The sequence below is a fragment of the Apodemus sylvaticus genome, assembly GCF_947179515.1.
Source record: "Apodemus sylvaticus chromosome 5 unlocalized genomic scaffold, mApoSyl1.1 SUPER_5_unloc_1, whole genome shotgun sequence".
Classification (NCBI taxonomy): Eukaryota; Metazoa; Chordata; class Mammalia; order Rodentia; family Muridae; genus Apodemus; species Apodemus sylvaticus.
The window spans coordinates 40,198-64,383 of NW_026262993.1; the positions used below are offsets into that span (position 1 = coordinate 40,198).

A 24,186-nucleotide genomic window follows, 5' to 3' on the forward strand; every position below is an offset into this window, starting at 1 on the left:
GTGGAATGCGATCTCTACCACTATATGGATTCCAGGGATCAAACTCAGATTACTAGGCTTCCATGGCAAGAACTTTAACTCACTGAACAATTTTACCAGCTATCTCCATAATAACTTTAACACCCAACACATTATTCATCTAGTTGAAGCATACAATCCAATTGTTTCTATATAGTACACTTCTCAGTTATACAACCAAAGCACACACATTTTTAGGAACTTTTGTCGTCATTACCACCCCCACAAATTCTTTTATAATCTATATTGACCCTTCTCCCCTTCAAGCTGTCCAGCAGTCCTAAACAACCATGAATATACTCTTCAGAGTTGCATATTCTTGAAATTTCATAAGTGGAATTATTAAATGATTGCTTCCATCTGTTTGTTAATTTGAAAAAAATATTTATTTTCCATGTATGAACATATGCCTGTGTATGGCCGTGCATGTGAAGGCAGACACTGACAGATACCAAAGGCATCTGGTTTCACTTTTTTGTTACCAAATCATACCAAACACTTTTATAAATCAAATCACGTTTCATTATATGTATATGCAGTATTTTGCTTTTACTTTCATCAACTGATAGGCACTAGTATTATGGCTAACTTTTAGCCATAACTTTTTAGCTAACATAAATAATTCTGCAATCTATAAGATTTTGGGATACACCTTTACAACTTTCTTTGTTATATAGCTAGAAGAGTACATGTTTGCATCATCACCACATACATTTTATGCAATGTTGAAGAGCAAATCTAAGATTTTGTGCATGCTAGGTAAACACTCCCAGAGTGTGGTAGCGGCTCTTGCCTGTAAGCCGACCAATTGGCAACTTAAGACACAAAGATTACCAAAAGTTCAAGGCAAACTTTAGCTACATAGTGAGGTCCAATTTGATCTGGAACTCAAGCCTGCTACTCCTCATCTCCAAACAAAGCAGAAAACTAAGAAAAAAGAAAGAAAAGGGAAGGAAGGAAAGGAAGGAAGGAAGGAAGGGAAGGAAGGAAGGAAGGGAAGGAAGGAAGGAAGGAAGGAAGGAAGGAAGGAAGGAAGGAAGGAAGGAAGGAAGGAAGGAAGGAAGGAAGGAAAGTACCTAAGAACCTTTGTATTTAGAGTCAATTACAAGACCATATGCACAAAAAAACCATAAAATCACTTAGCACTTTTACTGAGATAGTTGTGAAATCTTTAGTGACAGATCATTAAACTTGCAAATGTGAAAATAAAATTAGAAAACTTACCATTTGGGGGCCAAATATCTGTAATGAATTTCATTTTAGGAGGCCGGAGGGGATAATCTTTTGGGAAAATGAGATAAGCCTTAAAAACACCACCTTCACTGAAAAAATAAAAGAAAAACCAGGTTCATGAATTTAAGTTATTCTTTATAAGTACTCAATCAGACAAATAAAAGGGTACAGATGATAAGCCAACAAAAAAGGTAGACAAAAATACTAGTTTCCTAAATACAAATACACAATTTAATAAACTACTATAAGTTCTGCTTTGCTAAACTCTCAGGTAATTAGTAAAACTAAAAGGAACACTTGGAAACAGAGGTGTCCAGATCAGATTATTGGTGATATGGTAAAAGTCTTTTCAGTATATGTCTTCAAATGAAATTCAGGAAGTTTAATCTTGTCTACATGATTCAATTTGCTGAATTTTCTATATTGGTTTCAAATAATCTTTCTTCTATGCTCTGGTCATACCCAGACCTCTTTCTCATCTTAAAGTTTAGGCATATATTTTGTGATTTCCCTTTCTGGTATCAGATTGCCATACTTCTATTTATCTCGTTTGTTCATTTCATCATATATTAAAACTTCATTAGAAGGACAGTAATAAATAAAAACGTCTCCCAGAGAGGTTTTATACTACTAACTTTCCAGAATGGAAATGCTGCAATATTGATACTCTGTCTGTACTATCTAATGTACTACCCAGTAACACTCTGAAAATGGCTTGTGTCTTGGTTAGTTTTTATTATCTACTTGACCCTAGAACCACCTGAAAGGAGAACACTTCCATTAAAGAATTTTCTGGGTCATATTTGCCTATGATAATGTCTGTGAAAGATTGTCATGACTGATGACTGACATGGGAGGACCCAGTCCACTGTGAATAGCAATCCCTGAGCAGATGAATTATGTGAATGCTAACTGGAGACTACAGAAATTATTCAATTGTTAAGAGTACTTATTCTTGCAGAGGATATAGGTTTGATTCCCAGCACCCAAATGGCAACTCACAAGTAACTGTCCATACAGCTAGAAGAAATCAAGTCAGCCTTAGGAAGCAAAAATGACTAAATGGTGATATTCACATGGAATTCTAGCACCTGATATCTAGCTCAAGGTCATCCTGGGCTACACAGCAAGACCCAATCTCTAAAAGGTATATATTAGACTGATAAGATGGTTCAGGAAATAAAGGCACTTGATACACAAGCCTGACCCCTGAGCTCTGTCACCAAAACCTACTTAAAGATGGATGGAAAGAACAAACTCTACAAATTTGTCACCTGGCCTCTTTATCTATGCTGTGGAGCACATACCCACATACACATTATGCACACTCACACTAATAAGTAATTTTTAAAAGATGGGGACAGATGTTTGTACACTGACATAAAAATAGAAACAGAGCTGTGGTCACAGCCAAGTGGTTAAGGCAATAGACTAGAAATCCCTTTTCCAAGCACAGGTTCCAATCCTGCTGACTATTTGCTGGTCTGTTTAAGCCCATGTGTAATGTGAACACTCAACAGAATGCTGTTCTTCATCCTTCAAGTTTGGGGGAAGTCTCTAGTCACTGTGGTTATGAGCTTGGAGGATTGTAGTGCGGGATTATGAATAGAGATATTGCTATATATGTATACTAAAAAAAAGTGAGGGCCTGGAGAGATGGTTCAGCAGTTCGAGCACTCATTGATTGCTCTTCCAGAGGTCCTGAGTTCAATTCCACATGGTGGTTCACAACCATCTGTAATGGGATCTGATGTCCTCTGATATATGTGAAAATAGCTACAGTGCATTCATAAACATAAATTAATCTTTAAAAAGAATATAGGAAAGAAAAAATGGCAGAGATCCTATCTCAAAAGAAAAAAGCCAGGCTCTGAGTTGGAAGCCAGCCTGGTTTCCAGAGTGAGTTCCAGGACAGCCAAAGATACATAGTGAAACCCTGTCTCAAAAACAAAATCAAATGATGATGATGATGATGATGATGATGACAGCAATAATAACAATAAGAACAACACGTTACATGTAACAGTTATCAACTGTAGGATATAAGACATGGGATCCTTTTAATGTGCTTTGCACATTTCAGTACAGATTGAAATTTTAATTATAAATACTGGATTTTATTACTTTTTTCTGCTTAAAAAATGTTTGAGATTATTTAGCAGTTGAGGGAACTAGCTGATATTCCAGAAAACCAGGGTTTAATTCCCAACACACACAGAGACAAGCATCTGTAACTCTAATTCCAAGGCTATCAGCCGCCCTCTTCTGGACTCCATAGGCACTGCATGCACAGGGTAAACATTAAAGGGGACGTGGGGAGCTAGGGCGTGCTATTAATATCAAATATTTCCAAATAGTAAGGAGGTAAGCTGAGGGCTCAGAGTCTGAAAAGAAAATCACACTTGATGAAAACAGTAAGAAAAAGTTCATAAAAGATTAAATGGAAAAATGGTAAAGCGCACAATGAAGGGGATAATTTGGTGAAAAAATTAACATTTATATATGGAGAGTCTGTGTGGTTGTGCATGCTTGGCAACTCAAGGTGATTCTCATAAGTTCAAGGCCAGCCTAGTCAAATAATAAAGACCATATCAGCCTGAGAAAGATCTTTTCTCTTGATTTTAAGGGTAGGGGATTAAAAGAGGGTGGTACATAATACAAATAAAGGTCTCTAAAAAAGGAATAAAACTAGTTTCTGAGGCAATGGGAGGAGACTAGCAGAAAGACAACTAGGAACAGAGGTCCTCTAATATATAGCAAGGTACTGAAGGCTAGTCTTGGATACATGAGACCCGGCCTCCAAATAATAAGTCATCAGAAATTAGCTAGAAGTGAAAAAAATAAAATAAAATAAAGCTAGTATAAAGCATAACCATGAAAAAGGAACGATGTAAGGCTGGAGGAATGACACAGAGCACTTACTACTCTTGCAAAGGCTCAGTTCTCAGCATCTGCATGTGGCAGCTCACAGCTGCCTGGTCCTCCAATTTCAGGGATCCAGTGCCTTCTTCAGGCCTCCAGGGGCACCTGCACCCATGTGATGTTTATATTACTCATTCAGACACATGAACACAATCTTTTTAGTTTTTTTAAAAGCTGTTTTTTTCCCATGGAGGGATGAACATAAAAGGTAGCACAGATATCAAGGATTAAAAAGAAAGTAATTAGTCTTAAAAATAAGCATTTTAAAATTAGAGTAGAAAATAAGTAGACAGACAGAATTTGAGAAAGCTAGAAATCCATAAAAGAGCCAAGAATATATGTAAAGGGGTATTAGAAAAGTCTCTACAAAATATCTGCACCTCATTTCTCCCAGGTCACTTCATTTTGGTTGATTTAATTCATTCAAAAGCTTCACAATATCTGACTGGAATTCTCATGCTAAAAAGTAGCTACTGCCCCTCTAAATTGTGTAATTAAATAAGTAATTGTCAAATTTACTTAATAGTGTTGCCCTAAAAAATTTTAAGGCAGAAGTTTTTCTAATAATTACGCTAGTTCTCAAATGTTTTTTTAAAATGGATTCACTTATCCTCTACTTTACCTAAGGATCATCTACCTGTGCCTCTCCTACCTCACTTTACCCACTCCCCAAAAAAACCACCTTACATAAATAAATAAATAAAATAATTAATAAATTAAAAAATTAAAAAAAAAACCACCTGGCTTAGTGGCAGCCAATTTGTGAGTATACAAACTTTCAATGTCAAGTTAGGACAGAGGAACTAAAAAACTCATAGGTAAAAATCACAAAGTAGACAGACAGACTGTATTTATTATTGTTCACACATAAAAAGATTTGACTATGGGGACGAAAAAAGACATAAGTAAAAATATTTCTCCATGTAGAAAGTATTGGTAGAACAATTAACATGATGTTAAGGAATTATATAACCAACTGCTGAACATTTGAAAACCAAGGTCATATTTCTGGCACAAAACCTCCTTTTGTTATTTTTGTAAATTAAATCACAAAAGTCTTAACTGGGTATGGCACATGCCTATAATCTAGCATTGGAAAGTATGAGGCAGAAGGCCTACTGAATTTAAAGTAACCCAAACTACATATCAAGACCCCCTTTTCAATTAAAAACAAAAACAAAAAACTCTATTTTGGCGTTCAGAATCTGTCAGTGGTCCAGCACTTGCCTAAAGAGCTTGGTCCTTTCTTTCCAAATGTTATACACATAAGAAAAGTTACTAGGAGGAAGCAGTTTGGGTCAAGATAGGGTTTCTCTCTGTAGCACTGACTGTCCTAGAATTCTCTCTATAGACTAGGCTGGCCTCAAATTCAAAGATCAGCTTGTCTCTGCCTCCTCCCAAATGCTGGGATTAAAGCCATGCACCACCAAACCTGGCTAAGAAAATCTATTCTTGGCAGCACTAGAAAAATTCAATATTGGATACAGATTTTAAAAACATTATGCTAGGTGAAGATGGGTAAAATAACTACATGTCTTAGGGTTTTCCTACTGTGAACAGATACCACGACCAAGGCAAGTCTTATAAAAGGCAATATTTAATTGGGGTTGGCTTACAGTTTAGAGGTTAGTCCATTGTCATCAAAGCAGGAATCCAGATACTCACTGGTACAGGAGAAGCTGAGAGTTATATATCTTCATCTGAAGGCAGCTAGTAGGGCTGACTTCGAGGCAGCTAGGGTGAGGGTCTTAAGCTCACACCCACAGTGACACACCTATTCCAACAAGGCCACACCTCCTAATAGTGCCACTGCTTGGAACAAGCATATAAGCCATCACACTACATAAATACTCAGTAACTATCAATCTTTTTGTTTTGTTTTTCAAGATGTTTCTCTCTGTAACAGCCCTGGCAACTATCAGTCTTAAAGTAACACTTAAATGTACTAGGCACTGATTACACAGACTGTAAATAGTGTGGAGTGTCCTTTAGTAATTAAGTGAAGGTTAGTTATACTATCACAAAACAGCATACCATATTTTTACAGAATTTTGGCATAACACTTTCTCTGAGTTAACACCTCAGACCACTATCACTGAGATTTAAATACCACTCAAATCCATGCCAACTTATTTTCAATCAGTCTATCCTCTTCACATTATTGAAATAACTACAAGATCACTTTCTTGCACTTAAGTCAATAAGTGCTTTTTAAGAACATACTATAAAGTACTTAGAATTAACAGCCTTGTAAATGTCATTTAAGTCTGTCTGCTTTTCCTTGTCTTCTTTATCTTTTTTTTTATTCGATATATTTTTTACTTCCATTTCAAATGATTTCCCCTTTTCTGGCTCCCCACTCCCCGAAAGTCCCATAAGCCCTCTTCCCTCCCCCTGTTCCCCCATCCACCCCTTCCTTTAAGGTTTATTTATTTTATATATGAGTACATTGCAGCTATCTTCAGACACACCAGAAAAGAGCATCAAATCCCATTAACGATGGTGGTGAACCACCATGTAGTTGCTGGGAATTGAACTCAGGACCTCTGGAAGAGCAAGCAGTCAGTGCTCTTAACTGCTGAGCCATCTCTCCAGTCCTTTATCTTTCTTTTGTAAGCACACTTCCCTAACACAGTAGTTCTTAACCTTCCTAATGTTGCAATCCTCATGTTGTGGCGACCTCCAACAATAAAATAATTTTTTGCTGCTACTTCATGACTGTAATTTTGCTTTTGTTATGAATCATAAATGTAAATATGATATGCAGGATGGTATCTGATATGACCTCTATGAAAGGGTCATTCAACCACCACAAGGGGTTGTGCCTCACAGGTTGAGAGCCACTGCCTTACCACTTGGCCCTTTCCCCAACATTTTGTGCTTCCTTACTCTTTTTCTAAGCTCCCTCCCACCCTCCACCACAGCCATGTAAACTAACCTCTTATGTGGACAGTTTAAATGGCAGGGTCTTCTCCTTATCTCCTCCGTTGTCCTCCACTAAGAAGCTATTAAGATTTAGTTTGCCAGATCTCAGGTTTTTCTTTCAAACTCTAATAAAATTGTCCTAGTACCTATCTCCCCCAACAAGTAACATTTTAGAAAGCTTCCATTTATAAAGTCTTTCCCTGTCCTTTGTCCTGACACCTTTCTAGCTATTTTCTCAGGACCTGTCCCAGGCACACGGTCTCTTCTTCCCTAAACAAAAGTTATAGATTTCAGAAAAGCACTGGATAAAGTGGCCAGTGTCTCATTAGTACATTCAAAGTTGCCACAAACATGTCTGCTATTCACATTACAAACCAACAGCCAACACTTTTAGAAGCATACAGTGAGAAATACATTTTATAACCCACAACCAGAGTTGAATAGATGGCAGATGGTTCAGCAGTTAACAGCATTGATCTGTTTGAGGAGTCAGGTGGCTCACAACCACTACAAGCACAGTTCCAACGAGATCTTACAAGTTCAACCTCTGAGAAGCAACTCCACTCACATACACATACCTACACAGAGACCTGTATATGTACTGGGTTGGCTTGATATTGCTTGTATTCTAGTGCTAATACTGGTTCCTCAAGACCAGTATTAGCATTGCTCCAAAGACCAGAGAGTCCTAAAGTAGAGTCAATTGATGCTATGTGACCTGGGCCCCAAGTTACTTCCCATTGGTAAATAAAGATGCTCACAGCCTACAGACATAGGCAGGGATTAGGATTCCAGGGCTGGTGGTCAGAGGAAAACCTTGAGAAAGGGAAAGAAGGAAGTGAATGGAGGAGAAGCTGCCACCAGTTAGATTAATCTTGAAGTAATGGCCATGTTGTATGGCCAGTTAGAGTTAAGTGCAACCCAGAAGAAACATGGCAAATTATATAATAGGACTATTGGCTGGGAAACAGAAATAATAGTATAGAGGATAGATATCTCCCCAGCTCTTAATGCTGATTAAGGCTTATTACAAATACAAAGTTTGAGTGTGTCTTTTATCCAGGAACTGAATGATCAAAGGAGGGTAGAAACTCGGGATTGGGATTTAAAATTTCTACAACATGAGCACATAATTATAGATAATAAAAATAAGCTGGGCAGTAGTTATACATGCCTCTAATTCCTGCACTCAAGAGACAAAAGCCAGCAAATTTCTGAGTTTGAGGCCAACCTGGCCTCACACACGTGCGCGGGGAGGGGGCAGTAAAATGGGGTGTTAATAAAAATAATGAGCTGTTAACTAAAATGGTCTTACTATATGGACTTTATATGAGACAGGGTATCACTATGGAGCCCTGCTGCCTGGTGCTGGGATTAAAAGTTTGCACCACATGCTCGAGTAGCTATCTTTTAAAAACCCAGAAGTGTGTGTGTTTGTTGATCAACTAATAATACTTGACACAAATGCATGTAAGGATAAAAAATTCAGTGATCCCTTAAGAGTTGAAGCTTTAAGCCTGGATTCCTAAACAATGTTCCATAAGAACTTGGTTTAGGAGAATAATTCTCATTATTTTATAGCTACACTAAGGGTAAAGGAATCCTATCATCAAAATGTTCCTCTGTATCCCCTAGAGGTACTATGCCTGGAGGGAATAAAACCAAACACTATTTTAAACACAGAAGAATAAACATGAAGAACAGACCAGAACTGTGTTAGGATCATAGACCAGGTTACTTACATAGAATGATTTGCAAAATTTATAAAGTTTACCTCAAATAACAATGTGATTGTGAGGGAGTTATCTCTAAACTGGTTTCCAGTGGCTACTGGCATCTATGAAAGAATCCTAATGCCATGCCATGACCAGATTCACCTAAATCAACTGGCAAAACTGATGGATGCAAATATATCAATTTTAAAAGAAACATATGTTGTTTTCAAAGAAACATATGAAGCCGGGCAGTGGTGGCGCAAGCTTTTAATCCCAGCACTTGGGAGGCAGAGGCAGGCGGATTTCTGAGTTCAAGGCCAGCCTGGTCTACAGAGTGATTTCCAGGACAGCTAGGGCTACACAGAGAAACCTGTTTCAAAAAACCAAATCCAAAAACAAAATCAAAAACAAAACAAACATATGAGCAACAATGACTGCTAAAAACTATAACAAAGCATGAACCACCCTTTGTCCACTGTGTAAAACATGAACTCCCACATTGCTTTAACTTTTTCCTCTCTTTTTCCACCTTATTTTTGAGGGAGCTTCCCTCATTTCTGCCAAATGTCTACTCCAAGATAACTGGGTTAATTCTCCTATTTCTATCTCTCATCTTGCAACAGGAGTGTTGGGATCACAAACACAGGCTACTACATTACACTTTTTTTACATGGGTTCTGGGAATTGTCATCACATTTCTATAGCAAACATTTATTGAGTCATCTTCACCAGCCCTTCTTTTTATATATATCCACTTTTTGAATATATATATATATTCAAACAGCTACTTGAGGGCTAGGGGGAAGGACTTACAAGAAGGAAGTGCAGTCCCAAAGAATTGCAGATGTAAAGATCTGTTATCATTCTCTAGCTCATTCGCCTCATTTTCAACAACTGGTAGTCAGTAAATAAGTTATTTTATGTCCTAACACTAAACTAACAAAATATAGTCTTATAAACTATACTCTGTGAAGACCAGGTTATAAAATTATTAAAATAGACCTTGAAAGTTCCCTTAAGTCATAAAACACAGATATACAGAATACATTCTATGTAAAAATCTCAGGGCCAGAGAGATGTCTCATTAGTTAAGAGTACTGGCTGTTCTTCCAGAGGCCCTAGGTTCAATTCCCAGCACCTATTGGTGGACAGGTCACAGCCATCTATAACTACAGTTCTAGAGGTTCCCATGCCATCCACCTCCTCAGATACCAGACAAACACAGTGAATATATATGCATGCAAAACACCATACACATAGATATTAATTGACTTAATTACATTAAAAGGAGCTGTTTTTAAAAAGAAAAAAATTGCAATCTTATTCTTTAATAAATAAGGCATTAAGAACAGTAAAACTGGGGCTGGAGAGGTAGCTAAGCAGTTAAGAGCACTGGCTGCTCTTCCAGGGGACCTGGGTTCAATTCCCAGAGCCCACATGGCAGCTCACACTTGTCTATAATTCCAGTTCCAGGAGATCAAACACCCTCACACAGAGCTACATGAAGTCAAAACACTAATGAACATAAAAGAAAAATAAATTATTTTTAAAAAGTGGTGTTAAAAAAATAGTAAAACTGTCATCCTTAATTATGGTGTTTCCTTTGGGGTCAAGGCATGGTAAACATGAGAAGGAAAATCATTTCCATAGGGAATTGAACCTAGGACCTCAGTACTCTTAACTACTGAGAAATTTCTCTAAATTGCATAGGACTTTTTTCTCTTTTGGCTGGAGCAATGGCTCAGAGGTTAAGAGCCTCTAAAGGATTTGAATTTGATCTTAATACTCATAGCAAACAGTTTATAATCAGGTGTTACTCCAGCTCCAGGGGATCCAACAGCTATGGCCTCCTAGTGCACCTTCATTCACATGAACATAATCTCACAGAAGCACACATAAATATATAATTAGAGATGAAATTTTCTCTTCTCCTCCAAGCTTACAAAAATTAATATCCTAAATTATAGAAGGGGTGTGTGTGTGTGTGTGTGTGTGTGTGTGTGTGTAAATTATTTACAGTCAGGCAATAGTAGCACATAGCACACATCTTAAATCCCAGGATTCAGGGGGCAGAACCACGCAGATCTCTGATTCTGAGGTTAATCTGGTCTACAGAGAAAGTTCCAGGACAGCCAGGGCTACACAGAAAAACCCTGTGTGTGTGTGTGTGGGGGGGGGAGGGTTACATATAACCTCACTAGAAAAAGCTTTTCATAACATATTTATTCCAGCAGCAACATAGCTTAAATTTCTGAAGCTATCTTTTTAAAAACATGTTTTAGACATTAGAGCTTCAAGCATAACACAAAGGCTCTACACATGATCACATTGAAATGATACTCGATATAACCATTTTGCTTGCTACTTTAGAATTTTTTTCAATTTTCAAAATTAAGTTTTAATTTTAGTTGAAGGAGTGAAGATGTCAGTCAGTTCCAGTATACTTACTAAAGTGTATCTGGAGGACCAATAATAAGGACTTCCCAACGATAGAGATCATTGTCGTCTATTAAACCTGCTGAAAAGCCTCCCACTGGATTTTTGTTGAGTTCTGTGGAAAAAGAAAATTTCAATAAAAACTTTAAAACAGTTTTTCTCCAACAGGTAAAGTATGACCATAAATAAGCTATAAACTATGAAAACTATTAAAATGCTGCTTCATAACTATAACATTTCCATACAACAAGGAAGCCATGGGTATATTAACCTATCCAGATGGAATTGTTTTGTCTTCCTACATCTACCTTGGGATTCAACCAAAGCTCTTAGCATTCTGGGTAGGTTTTATGAGAGGCAATCAAAATGCAAATAAGGCTGATTCTCACAAGAGATTTTAGTTGAAAGAAAATCAAAAGTCAAATCAAATCAGAAATGGCAAGTTTTCTATAGCCTTTAAGACTAATTCTTAAAAAAACAACCAAAAGCACTTTTACGTCAGAATTGCCGAGTGTTTTCAACTCTTACTTACATTAACATCTGTCTGATTGCCATGATGCCTTGAGGTACATTCAACTATGCAACAGGAATAGCTTTCTAAGAATAGCTGGTGCCTACAGAAATAGTGATGGTATCATAAGATTCTTCTCTTCTAAACAGTGTTCTGCCATGAAGAATAGATGATGAGGGCAGAAAATTAAGAATCGAGACAAGGAACTAGTAAGGTAGAAAAACAAAGGCCAACAAAGGATCATCAAACAACAGGTTAGGAAGAGTATAACCTTAAGAGTTTACAGAGATGGATGTAATAAAATAAGGATGTCTTTGTAATGGGCAGATCGCATGAGTTTTTCAAATATCCTTAAGTAAGTGTAACTGACATTAGAGGTATACTATATATACCTATAGGTATATATAATAGGTATACTATATAATTTGATACTTTTAATATACTATCATCTTTGAAGGCAGGATAAGAATCATGATAGTAAGTATACACAACAATCACCAGAAAAGTTATTATTTTGTCAAGAGAGCTGAGGACTGACTGATTCAAACTGGGCAGTGAGTAAGGACTTAAGAGCAGTTTAGAAAGGACTTGCCAGAAATCTAAATGAGTACATGATTCTCATACAGTACTTGCCCATCATCAAGATAAGCCATCTAATCATGAAAGCAAATATAATACAACACAGAGTACTATAAAATGCCAAACAGTGTGCTGGTAACTATGGAAGCACTAACTCCATAACTTTGAGCAATCAAAGGTGGTTTTAGTTCAACAATTACAACTTCATATAGGGCTATTAGGTCCATCTTCATTTGTCAATCTACTGGAATTTGAAATTACTTGGGAGACACACCTCTTGTGCATGTCTGAGGGTGCTTCTAAAACAGTTTAATTTGGAATGTGGTTGGAACTATTCTAAAAGGATTGTGAAACAGAATACAAGACTCATACCCACTCCCATCATTTTACTGCTGTCACATTGCAGCTATCATACCTTACCAAGCATGACGAACTAAATAATTGATGAACCATAAACAATTCTTCCTAAAGCTGTTTTGATCAATTATTTTGTCCAACTAACAATAAAGTAATTAATGTACATCACAACATGCAGACAACAACAACAAAATGATAAAAATAAAGAATTAAATTGTATTTTAACACAAAGAACTTCTTTTTTTGGATTTTGAACACAGATTTTATAAATCTAATAAGCAAAGCAAACAGATAAAATCTGTATTTTAAAATACCATTAAGATATGATTTGCATTTTAAACTTATTATGTTTATAATCATATACGTTTCACTGAATCCCAACTATGTTGCTAGCTACTAAAAAAGAATACACATACACACTTTAGTGTTGATGGGAATGGTTCCTTTGAGGTCTAGCTCAAGAACTACCCTCCTATCTTTGAAACCTTTTTAAAAATAATTTATTAAATAATCTTGACTTCTGTTAAAAATCCTATTCATTATAGTTGCAGCCTGTATTGTATTACCTAGCATTTGACTATCATGGGTTCATTGTTCCAGAAAAATATATAAGTAAGGACAATGTGAAATAGGTAACCTAAAAGTAGTACAAGGAATAGGGGTTAAAGAAGTACAAAAGAAGGGCATATAACAATCTTTAATAGCTTTAAAAAAAAAAGGCAGGAAGAGCACCACAACTCTGAGGCCAGCCAAGTCTATATTGTGATGTCTAATCTCAAAAGTTTAAAAAGGGGGAAGGGGGTGCAGCACAGAGGGACACACACATTTTATTCCAGAACATGGGAAGTAGAGGTGGGTTAAGTTGCAAAATGACCGTGACTAATAATGAGACCCTGCCTTGAAGGGAGAAAGGGAAAGAGAAAGACTTATAGAATATCTACAATGAAGAACTGGGCCTATACTGAACAAAGAGGCATAAATGAAACAAGACAAAATGGCAAAAACTGGAAAGTAAAGGCGTTTGTTAGCCATATTAAGTTTCAACTTCATACATGGAGCAATGATAACCCTTGGAAGAATTGGAATGTATTTGTTCTTAATACATTTTCCAAAAGTAGGGCGAGCTTGGGAGATTTAAATGTTCAAAAACCAGTTTTAGAAGTTGGATAGATAGCCGGGCGTGGTGGCGCACGCCTGTAATCCCAGCACTTGGGAGGCAGAGGCAGGTGGGTTTCTGAGTTCGAGGCCAGCCTGGTCTACAGAGTGAGTTACAGGACAGCCAGGACTACACAGAGAAACCCTGTCTCAAAAAACAAAAAAAACAAAAAAAAACAAAAAAAAAAAGTTGGATAGATGGCTCAGAGCTTAAAAGATGATATACCAGGGAGCTTGAGAGATGGTTCGTTATTTAAGAGCACTGACTGCTCTTCCAGATGTCCTGAGTTCAATTCCCAGCAACCATATGGTGACTCACAACCACCTATTATAGGATCCGATGCCCTCTTCTGGTATCTGAAGACAATTACATTGTACTCATATACATAAAATAAATAAATCTAAAAATAAAAGAAAAAGAAAGAAAGAAAGGAAAAGAGGAAAAGAAAAAAAGAAAAAGATGATATAGCAGTTGCAGAAAACTTGAGTTTGATTCCCAATACCCATATTAGGTGTAACTCCAGCTCTAGGGGAGACGATGCCATCTTCTGGCCTCAAATGCACAAACCCATATACAGACACAAATGTATACATAGTTAAAAAGAAAGCAGTCATTCTTTAAAAACCATGCTAGGCATGTTGGTACATACTTATAAATAACACAAACACTGAAGATACTTGATGAAGTGGTGAAATGGTTTTGAAACTAGAAAAGGTTAATGGTTGTATAATACTGTGAACATAGATATGTTTATCTACTATTATTTGTATATATGTTGTTTATTACATTTGAACATATTATATCTCATCTTAGTTCTTAAAATGACACAAATGTATTAAAATAGGAAACACAAGATGAGATACTTGTTTGAAAGGGGAAAACTTACTTAATGTTAAATTTCTACAGCACATATATGTTGTATATGTTGGGAGAGGGGCTGTCTTTGCAGAGTTATAGACTGTACTTTGGACCTTGCATACACTAGGCAAGTCTTCTACCACTGAGAGACATCCTCAGAATATATCAGGGTTTTTGCCAGAGAGGAAAGCAGGAAAACAAAGAGGCTAATATGTTTAACAGAGTAAATAGCCAACAATGATAAGTTCACTCTTCTACAGCATGGAAACACTATCTCAATTAAGGCCATTGGGTTCAAAAAAGAAAGCCAAAACCGTCTTCAGCATAAGCAGTAAAGATAACTAGAACAACACTAACAAGGTTAAGGTGGAAAAGTGCAAGTGGAAATTGTTTCTCTAAGGTTTCGATAGATAGAAAAATTACAGTAGCCATAGCCACGAGCAAATGAAATTCATGCAATCAAGTAGTTTTATTTGGTTGATTTTTCAGGTTTTTTGTTTTGTTTTGTTTTGTTTTGTTTAAGGCACGATTTTGTCTTAGTGGGCCTGAAATTTGTATGTAGACTGGCTGGCCTTACCCTTTAGCCTCTTTGCTAAGACTACAGACATATGACACTATAATGGTTGTGGTTATTGCTGCTGTTGTTTTAAATAGGATCTTCCCTTGCAGCCCAGGCTATAGAATCAGACCTCGCTCTGAGAAATAATCAACTAATTTGGGGCAGGGGGAGAGGCATGAATCCACAAAAACTAAGAGTAAGCATAATAGTGTATACTCTCTGATTTCAGCTTTTGGAGGGTGGGAAAAGAAGATCCTGTCAGACATGTCTCTAAAAAGATGAGAGCATATGAAAAGTGAACAAACATGAATTATTAGGATCAATACAAATTCATAAAGTGTTTTTTTAAAAACTAGGCTTATACACCAGAAAAGGTTCAGGGAAACAGTCATCTCAGTATGATGAACATTCCTAGTATCCACAATATGGTCTTCTAATACAAGCAGGGTTTTGTGAAGAAATGACAGATTCTAAGTCTGAGGCATAAGGAAAAAATATGTTAGGCTCTTCTCAATACTCAATAAAATGTGTTAGGCTCTTCTCAATACTAAATAAAACAAAAGCTATCAGTTAGAAGCCCCACTGGCTAAAAATGTTATGAGTTGAGTATTAGTATGAATAATAACCGTGAAGGATAGACAAATGTATTTCAATACATGAGTAACTAACATACACACACAAAACCAACCAGCCATGGCTGTTATAATTAGGTGCTAGTAAACCATTTTGTCATTTTGATTTGGGTCTTATCCCACAGCTGGCTTAATGCCAGCACTCAGGAGGCAGAGGCAGACAGATATCTGTGAGATCAAGGCTAGCCTGGTGTATAGAATGTGTTCCAGGACAGCCAAAGCTACAGAGAAAAAAGGATGGGAGGGAGGGATATACTTCTTCAACCATGTAAAGAATCAATCTCAGGTCAGCAGGCTTGGTAACAACATCTTTTCCACAGAGCCATCTCATCATCCAATTCTTGGCCTACTCTGTGCAAGCAATACATTATTTTGAAAACCAAAGAAAGTAGAAGAACCTTGCACTCTATTATCAAATACTGAAATAATAATTATGTTATCAAATAACATCTCTAAAAAACTCCAGCTATGCGATTGTTTATGGAGCCCCTGGGTATGGCTAAGTTGAACATGCCCAATTTTCTGAATTACTCAAACAAATTTAACTTTTCCTGATTCAAAAGACATAGCTTCTTCTTCCTCCTTTTTATCTTCCTACTTTAAGAAGCTGCAGAAATTTAAAGTTTGCCTTCTCTGGGTTTTTGGGTCTTGTTTTGCTTTTTTTCTTTTAAAGCAAGATTGTCCTCTGGCTTAAAAAATAAAAATACATTAAGCTGAAAAGTTTCAGAAATGTCACTTTATTACTTTTTCTACATTTTTAAAAATTTCTATGTAAAATGAATAAACCAAATAAATCTTTAAAAGATAAAAGTCATTATTTTTGAGGTAATCTCATGTAGCAAAACTGAACCTGTTCAAAGCTCATAGTAAGAGTCAAATATAAAACGGGGCGTGGTGGTGCACACCTGTAATCCTAGCACTTGGGAGGCAGAGGCAGGTGGATTTCTGAGTTCAAGGCCAGCCTGGTCTACAGTAGAGTGAGTTCCAGGACAACCAGGAAGAAACCTGTCTCAAAAAAACCAAAACCAAAACAAAACAAAACAAAACAAAAAAAACCAAACAACAACAACAACAACAAAAAAGAGTCAAATATAAAACACACAGAGAAACACGTTAAGAGAATCCCTGTTATGAATATAACTAATAGAAGCTACATGTGAGAAATTATAAGGACAAGACCTGGGATTGCAAGCAATTTTCTATAGAATCTAAACATTAAAGAGGTGAGAGATGTTTATGAGTTAACTGAATATATGAAATCTGACTAGATAACAGATATTAAGAAATATCTGCCAGGCAGTGGTGGCACATGCCTTTAATCTCAGCACTTGGGAGGCAGAGGTAAGTGAGCGAATTTCTGAGATCCAGGCCAGCTTAGTCTATATAACAAGTTCTAGGATAGCCAGGGCTATGCAGAAAAACCCTGTCTCAATAATAAACAAACAAACAAATAACAATGATGATAGTAATAATAAAAATAAACATTTTGGTTTTTTAGACAAGGTCTCACTGTCTGTCCCTAGATAGCCTGCTCTGCCTCCCTAGTGCCCCAGCACTAGGGTTAAAGGCAAAAACCATGACCCCAAACTTAGAGTCCCATCTTTACAGCAGATCCTCTTTGAATCTTTTTTTTTTTAACTTTCCATCTTTGCAAGTTTCTGGCTTTCTGAGGTAAAGTCTCACTATGTAGTCCAGGCTAGCGTTGAATTTATAATCCTGCCTCAACTTAGAATTGAAATTACAGAAGTGCACCATCATGCCCAATTCTTTAAACCATTAAGGTAACATATAAAACCTTTTATCTAAATATTCTGTAGATTCTCTTAAGTAAATTATGATTTACCAAAATAATGTTACCACTCTATCAAAGGAATTGCTACACATCTACTGTAATAGTGTTGAGAAACAGAAAAGAGGTGTGTTTTGTAATTACTGTAACTACACAAACAATCATTTCCTCAACCTTCATTAATAAATCAATATTGGAAAAATACCAGTGGTGGTTTGAATGAGAACAGCCCTCATAGGCTCATGTTCATATACCTGGTTCCCAGTTTGTAGAACTGTTTGGGAAGGATTAGGAGGTATGGCCTTAATGGAGGAGATGTGTCAGCAGCAGTGAGCATTGAGATTAGTACTGTGTCTCTTGCTTGCTGTTTAAGAGTCAAATTCTCAGGTGTTCCTGCCACCATGCCTTTATTCAACCATCATAAAGTCTAATCCTCTGGAACTGTAAGCCCAATTAAACACTTTCTTTTATAAATTGCCTTGGTCATGGTGTTTTTTCACAGTAATAGAAAAGTAACTAATAAAGTGATATATCAACAAACAACTGCACAAATTTTATTACATTTCTACTATAGTTTTTTTAAAGATCCAATCTAATAATCTTTATAGATTTCTAATCAACATTAAAACTGCTTACAATTAGAATATTTTTCTTTACATTTGAGTCATAGGCTACAGTGAGCTGACTTCCTAACTGGTTAAAAAAAAGGGGGGGGGGGGACCATGGAGCAGACAGGCAAAAAACAGTCATTCCATATTTATAAAGACTTTCTAATATTCTGCCAAAAGGATTTTCTTCCTTAGAATTAACAGGTACATTCTACCACCTACATCTGACCATGGTGTGTCATTCTCAGGTTAAATAAAGCTGTTCTGTTGTCAAAGTCATCTAAATTCTCATTCTTTCTCTCTCCCTACAAACTTAAATGACTCTTATATTCTAAACATATCCTGATGAGTTTATCTAGACATATCCTGATACCCTTTGTATGTTGTAGCTTGTGCTTAAATACAACATCATCAGCATACTTCTCTGCTGAAATCTGATGCAGCAGGAATTCCTGAGAACAGAAGACCATATACATTATATGGTATTATATGTCAGGACTAAGTCTGCATTTCAATTCTCCTTAGTCTTGCCAAATTTAGTCATCTCATTTTTTTCCCAAGCTTCATTTTCTTATCCATAAAGTAGGATAAAACCTATAGTGGTATTATAAAACAGAAAAATAAGGTGTGTGCATATAAGTGCTTGAGTCTGGAAGGCAAGGACCAACAGCTGGTGGTTTCAGATTTGAGACAGGGTCTCTCGCTGAACTTTGAGCTCACTGATTTGACTAAATTGGCTAGCCAATGAGCTCCAGGGCTGCCCCTGGCCCTTCTAGCATTAAGTCCCTGCAGGGAATCTAAACTGGGATCCTCTCAAGCTTTGGAACAGGCAATTTACTGACTGAGCTGTTTCCTCATCACCAAAAGAAGACACAAAATATTGTCCTATCTTAGGATACATGTAGAAAATGTTAATTATCCATTGTCTTCCCATAGTCTAACAAATACAATGTTCTTTAGAATCTCAAGAACAGCCTCAGGAAGTAGGAGGGTCTTTGAGTTGACGGGTAGTTAAGACAGCATGGAGAGCCAGGCGGTGGTGGCACACGCCTGTAATCCCAGCACTCTGGGAGGCAGAGGCAGGCGGATTTCTGAGTTCGAGGCCAGCCTGGTCTACAGAGTGAGCTCCAGGACAGCCAGGGCTATACAGGGAAACCCTGTCTCGAAAAAACCAAATTAAAAAAAAAACAAAAAACAAAAAACAAAACAAAACAAAAGAATCTCAAGAACAAGCCTATACCTTCGCTACCACCTTTTAAGAAAAATACTAGCCAGCTCCAAACATCATCCAAACTATGTTTCTAATGAGAGTTGCTGTGAGCCCTCCACCCCTGACTCCCTGCTTACAGTAAAAATATTCTAACTTCCAATATTCCTGAGGGAAGACTTTTTTCCTCACCATTTGTAAACCTACAAGACATCTATTAATACATGCTTAAACCTGTATTAAAATGTTTACTAAACTCTGTCTGCTTCATAATATGCTGTCTAGTCCTGACTTCTTTTCAAGTCAAATTCACAAATGCTGGTTTGGCCTGAGTCAATTTTCCTAAAACTCTTTGGGAATATGTTAGGCTGCTGAGGTCGACAGTGTGAAACTGCCTCCTTTACCTGTATCTCAAAACGCTGACAATAAGATACTGTATAAGTTTACTTTTAAAATGTAGTTTAAAAAATAAAAAAGACTAACTATAAAAGTTGAAGCTAGAGAAATGTCTCAGTGTTTAAAAGTCATATATAAGCTTTCCGTAATAAATACAGCTTAAACTAATTCACAAGAAAATAAAAATATAGAATAAATAGAACATATTTGAGCAAGAAGTACTAAACTTAAAGCAATAACATGGGCATCTAGGAGAAGGAAATCAAGTAAAAAAAAAATGTGGGCAGAAGAATCAAGTTGGTCTCAGATTTATTTCTCCATAACAATGCATAGCTGGTAGTGACAAAACTACAGAATTCTAAAGCAAAGTGTGATACAAAGAATAAGGAAGTCAAAGAAATCAAACTAGGATGAACAAGATTGTGGATGAACCTTAGAACTTGTTTCTTAAATTTTTTTTTCTTTTTTACATCATTTATAGTGTGAACATGTACACTGCACCATACTGTGCATGTGGAAGTTAAAGGACAGCTTGCAGGACTTAGTTCTCCCTTTCTACCATATAAATTGAATTTAGGTGGTCAGGCTTCGGGACAGGAACCCTTACCCAGTGACCCATCTCTCTGGCCTGCTTCTTGTACTGCTAAAAATGAATTTTGTAATCCGAAACACAAATAATAATTACTGAGTCCACACAAACACCCAAAACTAAAAATATTACCACAAGCCTAAAAATATACACGATTGCTCAGCAGTAAAGAATATTTATTACTTGTGAAGGTACCTAGGTTTGGTTCCAGCAACCAAATCGTGGCTCATAGCCATCTGTAACTACAATTTTCAGAGATCAGATACCCTCTTCTAGACTCTATGTGCACCAGGCATGCACAAAATATACAAAAATATATGCAGGTAAACCATACATACCAAAAAATTAAAAGGCAAATTAATACATATGTATGTGTACTTTTATATATATACATAGATTGGTTCAATCTCTGTAACTGCATGGACTGATGATTTGGTCAAGTACAAGAGTACTGTTTTTATCTAAAAATTAAATTGATGAGTACCAAAATAATTTGGCTGGATATTTTTTGGTTGAGACAAGCATGACATGAAAACTTAAGTCACATAGGTCAGAATAACAGTCACCTATACAGAAATATATCACCTTGAATAATAAAGTAAAAATACTTATATGATTAAGTAGTAATCTATTTTCATGTAACTATAGAATATTTATAAAAATACAAACAGTATACAAAACAAACACTCAAATATATGTATTCTAAAACACTGTTGAGAGAGCTAGAGCAATGACTCAGTAGGCAAAACACTCATACATATGATGTAAAATCATTCTTTTGAGAGGAGGGAGGGAGGGAGGGAGAGAGTGTGGGAAGGAGGGAGATGGAGAGAGGAGGGAGAAGGAGAGGGAGGGACGGACGGAGGGAGGAGAGAGAGAGAGAGAGAGAGAGAGAGAGAGAGAATTGAGAGCTAGAGAGCTGGTTCAACGCCTAAGAACACTTACTATTCTTGCAAAGGACCCAGGTTCAGTCTTAGCATCTATGTGGCAGCTCACAACCACCTATAACTAAAGATCTAAGAGGTCCAATAACCTTTTCTGGCCAAGGGTGGTACACTTACAAATATCCAGGCAATATAATCATACACACACAATAAACCTATTTTAAAAAAAAATCAAGCCGGGTGTGGTGGTACAAGCCTTTAAAGCAGAGGCAGGCAGATCTCTGAGTTCAAAGCTAGCCTGTTCTACAGAGCAAGTTCCTGGACAGCCAAAGCTAGAGATTTCAACAGCCCCCACCCCTGCAAATCTTCCACTACTTCTTAGACCTAGGTGTATGGGAGAAAATAATCTAAGCTAAGCATCAGGCCATACCAGGTTCAATACAAGGCATATCAAGTAAGACAGTATTGAACCAGCTATGATACACTCTATTATGGTTTAAAAATATATGAAACATCATGTATGTTCACGCGTGGAGCATTTGGCCACCAGCTGGTGCTGCAGTTTTAGGAAGTTGTGAAAATTTGAGGATTGTGGCCTAACTAGCAGAAGTGGACTGGTGAGACAAGGCTTTAAAGGTGATAGTAATTTCTGGTTCTAGCACAAATGCTCTGAATCCTGATCCATTAGGCTATAAAGAGCTCCAGGAAAGTGATCTATCTTCCTGCTGCAACACTATTCCTGACCATGAAAAACTATACTTTTTAAAACCATAAGCAATTGGGTGGGTGGTAGGCGGTAGAATCTTGGTGGGGGGGGGGGGAGAAATAGAACCATGATCCAAACAAAACGAACTTTTCCTTAAGCTGATTCTGTATTGATCATAGCCACAAAGAAAGTAATGAATATACAGATGCATATTGATTCACTTTCTGGTATATCCCTCTATCATGCTTCAAATTCATTTTCAAATCTTTTCCATCTAAGGTGATGGAAATAATATACTTCTGTGATCCGAATCATGACTGACTTTATCCTTTATTCACTTTCTAGTAATAAAAGGGAGAGTTCTGACCTGTAAAACCTTTCTAAAGCAACCAAAACTTTTAAAGCCTATCTTCTTGACTTAGAAATGGCTATTCCTAGAAGAGAAATAACTGGAACATAAAAATATTTTTGCTGGAAAAATTCAATAATAATTCAAGTATTTTTAATTACAACTTTAAAAACTCAAAATGAAAGAAATATTATAGTACCAGGATATGAAAAAAAATTACATACCTATTTAGTATACTTTGAAAGAGTAGATGCTGACATGAGAAAATTTAGTTGTTTGAAGAATGAAATATGGCAAATATATCATCTATCTCTTTAAAAAACAGAAAGTGGGTTGCAGAGATGGCTCAGTTGTCAAGATCACTTGTTGCTCTTGCAGAGAACCTGGGTTCAGTTCCCAGCATTGGCATAGTGGCTAACAAGCATCTGTAACTTCAACTCCAGGTCATCTGACAGCCTCTTCTGACTTACTTGAACTCCAGGCACACAGGTGTACAGACATACATTCAGGCAAAGCATTCATGTATGTAAAATAACAAATCTTCAAAACATTTTAATAGCAAAACAAAAACTAAATTCTTCAAGTGTATACATATAAAAAAAACCCTTTTGACCTAATATTCTAGTCTATTATTCAAGAGTTCCAAAGTGCCAATATGAACCTAAGCCAATAAAAATTCTTAAATTTTTTTCAAAAACTACATAGTTTGCCCATGGTTCTGAAGGATGGAGACAGATAGAAGAACATGAACTGGTCAGCAAAGTGTAGGGAGCAAAATACTCACAGAGGGGCTGAGGCGAAGGAGGAAGGCTAAATCTTCTGGGCAGAACCCCAGAGAGGCGCCAAGTCAGTGACCGATGAACGAGGAAGGTCAGTAGTGAGAAGTGGGACTGAAAACATCTGTCATAGCAAGAAGTCAAGAGAGAATGTCTAAAGTTGATAAACCAAAAACACAGACACTATAAACATATCATTTAGAAGCATGGAGTTAAATCCCCAGGAAATCTGAACCAAAAATATTTTATGAAAGCAGTTGTCCCTAGGGAACAGCAACAACTCTTTAGTAGCAGTTTATTAGAAGAATTTTAGGTATTTAATTTTTAGCTTTTATTATTTGTAATTTACATTTTATTCATTTTGTCTGAATATACAACCAAAATTTTACTTATTAAGTCAGGGCTATAACTTATTTGACAGTGTTAGTCACCGACAAGATGTGGAATCAAACAAATCTACCGTAATTTGACCAGAATTCCTTTCTCCTAACAGAAACAAAAAATAGTATTGTTAGTAAATGTATCGTTTCAGTTATAAAACATTTGCTTATATGTGTATATGTGTATATATGTGTATACTAAAATGCTAGCCAAAATACCTTGCTGTTATTTTGTTTTGTTTATTTTATGAGACAGGCTGTCTGTGTATATCTCTGGCTGTTCTAGAACTTGTTCTACAGACCAAGCTGACCTCAAACCCAGAGATCTGCCTATCTCTGCTTTCCCGAGTGCTGGGAAGACTTCCACTTCCACCTAGCCTACCTTACTGTTTCTATGATCAATTTAGCAGCCAGAGAAACCCCTATAAACCTAAATCGTGTTGCTGTTCATATGGAAGCCTAATCTCACTTGGTGAGGGCCTTAAAAAGTCCTTCAGAATTTACCAGTATCTCACTCCCACCTTCTGTCTCTGGGTTTAGCTACTCTATCATTTTCCTGCAACATTCTCATCTATATCCCCGTTGCAGATGCTGCACTTGT

General features: G+C 36.7%; 1 protein-coding gene across 1 annotated transcript in view; it reads right to left on the reverse strand.

Moving 5' to 3' along the window:
• The window catches only part of LOC127676049 (ubiquitin-conjugating enzyme E2 pex4-like), a 254,148-nt gene that overhangs the window by 40,084 nt on the left and 189,878 nt on the right, over window positions 1-24,186 (reverse strand). The window contains exons 4-7 of the mRNA XM_052171973.1: window positions 23,214-23,329; window positions 11,262-11,364; window positions 4,174-4,278; window positions 1,243-1,340 (exon numbers count right to left, since the gene is read on the reverse strand). Coding sequence (XP_052027933.1) covers window positions 1,243-1,340; window positions 4,174-4,208 — 133 coding nt within the window. The 5' untranslated portion in view covers window positions 4,209-4,278; window positions 11,262-11,364; window positions 23,214-23,329. The remainder of the gene's footprint in view (window positions 1-1,242; window positions 1,341-4,173; window positions 4,279-11,261; window positions 11,365-23,213; window positions 23,330-24,186) is intronic.